The sequence below is a fragment of the Boleophthalmus pectinirostris genome, unplaced genomic scaffold (genome assembly GCF_026225935.1).
Source record: "Boleophthalmus pectinirostris isolate CB_2022bp ecotype Guang Dong unplaced genomic scaffold, ASM2622593v1 HiC_scaffold_7, whole genome shotgun sequence".
Taxonomy (NCBI): Eukaryota; Metazoa; Chordata; class Actinopteri; order Gobiiformes; family Gobiidae; genus Boleophthalmus; species Boleophthalmus pectinirostris.
In genome coordinates, this window is record NW_026571473.1 from 40,060,079 (window position 1) to 40,066,097 (window position 6,019).

Here is a 6,019-nt window from a genome sequence, read left to right on the forward strand (position 1 = left end):
TTAAAACATGTTCATTAAAGACACAGTGTGGTTTATTTTGAACTCTTTACTTCTAAACCCAGAAGCAGTCACATGACCTCGATGACAAACAGACTAAAGACAGTAAAGGTGTAAAATGGAGCAACAGCGCCCCCTGCTGCTGCTGCTGTTCCTCTCAGGTGTGAGTGATTCATTCAGAGTAAAGAGTAAAGTTCAGTCAGTGTTTGTCAGGGCGTCGGACACAGAGGACACAGCCGTGTGAGTCTGGACTCTTTGGTTCAAATGGAGAAGATCTCTGCAGTGGAGGACTTTCTGACCTGTCCTGTTTGTCTGGAGACCTTTAAAGAGCCAGTGTCTCTGGGCTGTCACCACAGCTTCTGCTCCGTCTGTCTACACAACTACTGGGACCAGAACAGCACCAGGACCTGCCCCGTGTGTCGCAGGAAGTCCTCAAAAGAACATCTAGATGTGAACTTTGCTCTGAAGGAACTGACTCTGTCCTTTACACAGAAGGAGCAGGCTCCAGGAGGAGAGAGGCCTGTGGTGTGCTCCTCACACCCAGAGCAGACGCCTCTGTTCTGCCTGGACGAGAGGCGCCCTCTGTGCCCTGTGTGTGAGTTCTCTCTTCACTCGGGGCATAAGGTGGTGTCTGTGGACTCAGCTGTGAGTGAAGTGAAGGAGCAGCTGCGCTCAACAGCAGCAGTCTCTGTCCCAGAGGAGAGAGCAGGCCTCACACGCACACACACTCAGTGTGAGCAAATACAGGAGCTGGCACACGCGCAGGTGGAGCTCTGTGAACGCCACATCAGGGCGGAGTTTGAGCGGTTACACCGGTTCCTCCAACAGGAGGAGGAGTCTGTGCTCAGAGCTCTGAGACAGGAGCAGAGCAGACAGGCCCAGGCCATAGAAGCACAGCTACAGCAGATCAGGGAGGAGCTGTGTACTATGGAGCAGAACCTCCAGACTGTGGAAGATCTACTGCAGAGACAGAGCGTGGACTTTCTCACACAGTACAGACACACTCACAAAGACACACAGACTCTGCTCTCACAGCACAGCCCACAGCTGGGACCAGGACTCCTGATAAACCAGGCCAAAGTCCTGGCCAACGTGGCCTTCAACGCCTGGAACAAGATGAGAGCCCTGGTGAGCTACAGTCCAGTCACTCTGGACACAAACACTGCAGGCAGACGGATCCATCTGTCTGAGGATCTGAGGGGGGTGAGAAATGGAGACAAACAACAGGTCCCTGAAAATCCAGAGAGATTCTGTCAATATGACGAGGTTCTGGGCAGTGAGGGCTTCAGCTCTGGCTCTCACCAGTGGGACGTGGAGGTGGGAGATCATCCATACTGGGCCATTGGTTTGGCCAAAGAATCTGTCGACAGGAAGGGAGAGAGATATGCCACTCCAGAAAATGGACTCTGGTGTTTAGGTCTTAATGATGGAGAATATTTTGGTTTTAGTAAAACTCTGTCCCTGAAGAGGAGACCTCAGAGGATCCGAGTTCGACTGGACTGTGATGAAGGGAAAGTGTTTTTCTTTGACGCTGGTGACATGTCTCTGATCTGCTCTCACAAACACAGATTCACAGAGAAAATGTTTCCTTATTTCGCTGTTGGTGAATCTGGTGACGCTAAAACCAAAGAAATAAAAATATTTTCCACTGAAGATCATTAAAGGATTTTAGATTTATACATTTTTTATAAAACTATTGTGTGAGAATTTTACAAACTGTCATTTATATTTTAAACCATAAATTAAACTGAATGGGACATTTTACCAGATCAAAATATGATGTAAACTGTTATTGTTGAAATCATTTATTTTAATCTCAACAGAAATGAGCCTGTTGTTTTTTAAAGTGATGTTTCTGCTGTTGAATTCTTGTGTGTAAAGTGTCTGAACATAAAAACATTAAATTCCAAATGAAATGTGATGAAACGTGTCGTGTGTTGAACCTGTCAGAGTAAAACACAATAAAACCCTGTGAATAATCGAGCAATAAAAGACGCCGTTCAAACTGTAGAAAGTCAAACTGTGAGTCAAAGTTCACTGTTCAGACGACGACTCAGCTACATTTACTCCAGTCACTTTTAAATTGGACTTTTCAGAGTACTTTTCTAGCAGCAGACTTTGACTCCTACTTGAGTAATATTATTCTGAAGTATCGTGACTCTTCCTTTTGTACAGTGTTTAGTTTCTCTTCCTCCTCTGGTTCTGTCACGTGGGATTAAATTCCTGTTTTAAACCATCGTCAGGGACAGGTTTTAGTTTGAACTTTGATCCCGTCCTCTTCCTTCTTTCTGTCGCTGTGATAAAGTTCCTCCATGACACAGAACCAACAGTCTGGGATCGTTTCACGCTCTTGTTTTCTGATAAATCCTCAGAACTGCCTCTTTTTGTCACTCTTTTGTCAGGCAGCGAGGTTCCCATGATTCTTTGTAATGTCGTCCCTGATTCAACAAAAGTAGGGGGACCATATTTCCGTTTGTGAAAACCCGGACACCTTGGGGGGGGTCTCACAGTTTCTCAGATTTTTTTTTTTTTTGTGCAATTTGGCAATTTTTTACAGCGTATGAACGTGTATTGTGTATTACAGGCGGGTAGTAATTACACACGGGTGGGTCAGGACTAAACCAGGACTAAACCAGGACTAATCTTGGACTTAAAAGAGAAAACGCAGAGCAGTTTGTTCGCAAAGTGAGATCGGGCAACTCTGTGAGGTGCAGAGCTGAGCCGGTCCTTTCTCCTGCATCACCTTAAAGCCCATCCTGACACTGAGTCCTGTTTCAGTCCTGGTTTAGTCCTGGTTTAGTCCTAGTTCAGTCGTGGATTAGTCCTCCTCTTCAGTCCTAGAATCAGTCCTGGGTTAGTCCTGGTTTAGTCCTGGTTCAGTCGTGGATTAGTCCTCCTCTTCAGTCCTGGAATCAGTCCTGGGTTAGTCCTGGTTTAGTCTTGGTTCAGTCCGTGGCGTAGGCAGCGCAAAAGTTTGATATAATCTCGGGTTAACGGGCAGGTGTGGTCCTGTCCTGGCAGGTGCGGTGTTGTACTGGGGGTCTCCAAAAATGGATCCGTGCAGGACTCTGCGCTGTTGGGCTCCATTACAGAATAAATTAATCTTCAGTTCGTTACATAAAGAAGGAGGAAAATAACAAAAGGACGACAACAGCAACAAGTTTTAAGAAGGAAGTAAAAAGTGTTGCACCTGTCGATCCTGTCGGAGAAAAGTGTATAAAGTTTCTGCTGAGGTTTTACAGACTTAAAACAGATAGAATAATTGTAAAATATAAAGTTGATACTTGGTGGATTTAACCTGTCGCGGGTTATTTTTAGAACATAACCCCCACGATAAACGAGGGACACTGAACTCTCACCTCAGCCTGTGCACATGGACTCACACTTGTCCCGACCGCGACGGAAAATGGAGAATTTCTTGTCCGTCATTGTTAAATACACATTTGTGCTTCGGTGTGTTACAGACTGACCGACTGTTTGTGTCTCGCTCCTTCTGAGTCACAGACGCTACGAGAGACGCTCAGTTTCATGCACCCAATGAACGGTAATGTAAACATGGACATTTGCATCACTTTATAAAAAAAAAAACCCGGACGCCCAGGACATGACGCAAAATACAGACATGTCCGGGGAAAAACTGATGTTTGGTGACCCTAAACAAAAGAGTCTTTCTGAAAGTCATAGTGTCATCGTATGTTTTATTCACGTTTCTTTATATTTGATAGGTGTTGTTATTATTAAATTAAGCTTTTATTTAATCAGGAAAATTTCTATAGAGCTCGGGACCCCACGTGACTCGCAGTGGACGGGCCGCCATTTTGGCAGTAAAAATGGATAGCGCCACTGCCGAAGTTTTAAAGCCATCGGAGACTCAGCTCACTTTAATTCACAAGACACTGAACTTTATATCAAAAAATGTAATTGATTAAACATTACCGACTCGTACAATGCTCCCGGGTGCTTTTTAAAAACATTTCCGCTGAAGAAAACGTCCCAGATCTGCAGTTCACCGACAAACCAAACAAAACGATCGAGGAAAACAGCGACACCTCCAATGATCAACACTGATGTTTCCTGTTCAGACCACGGACCATCTTCATCTCAACCTGTCACCATGAACTCATAAAACAGCAACATGTAGAACTTGGTACAAACTCACCACATCAGCCCAGAGCAGAAGATCTGAGGGAAACAGCAGCAGAAACAGAGATAAAGAGGAACATCACCGCGGCTCAGACCCTCAGGACGGGGCTGGGCTCTGGTCCTCGGTCTGGTCCTCGGTCTGGTCCTTGGTCTGGTCCTTGGTCTGGTCCTCGGTCTGGTCCTCGGTCTGGTCCTCGGTCTGGTCCTCGGTCTGGTCCTAGGTCTGGTCCTCGGTCTGGTCCTGGTCTGGTCCTTGGTCCGGTCCTCGGTCTGGTCCTCGGTCCGGTCCTCGGTCTGGTCCTCGGTCTGGTCCTTGGTCTGGTCTTCCATGTGCTGGTTCCAGACGGGGGAGAGTCAGACCAGTGTTTGATGGTCTGGGTCAGAGTGGTTCTGTGTCATCGTCTGTGCGCTGGTTCCGTGTGGGGAAAGTGAGAATGTTCTGTGGACTACAGGTCCGGACGGGCTGCTCCGGTCCTCCGCGCTCCAGAACCGCGGCTGGTTCTGAGGTGGTGCAGCATCCGGACAGAAGTGTGAGTCCAGTTTGTTGGTTTTATGTTGTTCTGAGCGTTCGTCCTTCGTGCTCTTGGTTCTTCTCGGGGAAAGTTCTTCTCAGGTTCCTGACATCACTCCCCGCTCCAGCTCCTCTGACCCGGACAGAACCGGAGCTGCTCCCACTGGGTCAGGACTCTGGTTTGGATCTAGTCTGACTGTATTTGTCACACGAGGCTAAAAGCAGGACATTTTTAAAGTTGAATCAGTTGAATAGACTATTGTCTATTGCCATCAAATGATTTGGTTAATTAAAGCCTAAAATAACAAATGCTGTTGCTGCGTGAACACGGGGAACAGCGGGACCTCTCTGTGTGTGCAGGTCCTGAACACACGTACACACCCACAATTTACACTCACTCTGGAGACACTGTGTTCTCACAGTTCTGTGATCAACAGGGAAACGTGGCTCTTCCCCCGTCTGGGAGTATGATGTCATCACATTCTAGAACCTGAAAACCTCCCAGTTCCATCAGGTTCACGGCGCCGATGACGTCATACCTCTAAAGTTCCATACAGTCTTGTTACCATGGCAACTTCGGAACTTTGACTCAAAGCTTTGTGGACTTTGTGGACTTGAACTCAAAGCTTTGTGGACTTTGTGGACTTGAACTCAAAGCTTTGTGGACTTGAACTCAAAGCTTTGTGGACTTTGTGGGCTTTGACTCAAAGCTTTGTGTGTCCTCGAGGAGACTGTAAGTTCAGGTCGTTACAGTTATAAATCAGACAGAAATGAGAAGCCACATTTAGCTGAGCTCGACAAAAGCAGTGTAAACTTTACTCCGCAGGCTTTATCGATTATATTTTTTTTACCAAGCTTCACAGTTTTTTGGTGCAATGGCTGACAAAGACAGTGAAGGATTTACCCTGAAGGAGATGAGGCGAATGTCTGAGGAGATCCAACGAAGCCGGACTCCTTCAGCCGAACCACAGCCTGACGAGTTGCCAAGGAGCAGGACGGGACGCAGACGTGGGCTGTCAGACACTGAAAGCCTGAACGAGCTGAGGAGATACACCCCTCGCTCTCGACCTTCATCGCCCCAGTCCACGGACGCACAAAGCTGTGGAAGTTCCCCCCTGGATGAAGCTCTAGTGAAGGACTTATCAGAGAAAATCCAACCTCTGCTTGACTCCCTTTGGCAGAGTGTGGACCTGTCGAGGCAGGAGACCAGACACCAGATGAAGGACACATTCGTAAAAATCATCATGGTTTGCACCAGGGAGATACTGAGGGTTTTAGTGGATCACGTTGCCCAAGGTCGCCTTTCCAGTGATCACCCGGTGTCACAGGAGGCAGTGGAGGCTTCACTGGCCCCCATTTTCAAGTTCT

At 47.2% G+C, this 6,019-nt stretch overlaps 1 protein-coding gene across 1 annotated transcript; it reads left to right on the plus strand.

Annotated features, from left to right (window-relative positions):
• Positions 1 to 201: 201 nt before the first annotated feature.
• LOC110174060 (zinc-binding protein A33-like) lies at positions 202 to 1,660 on the plus strand. Its single transcript, XM_020940104.2, has one exon. It carries the CDS (start codon positions 262 to 264, stop codon positions 1,657 to 1,659), a length of 1,398 nt encoding a protein of 465 aa, XP_020795763.2. The 5' UTR covers positions 202 to 261; the 3' UTR covers position 1,660.
• The last annotated feature ends 4,359 nt before the right edge of the window (positions 1,661 to 6,019 follow it).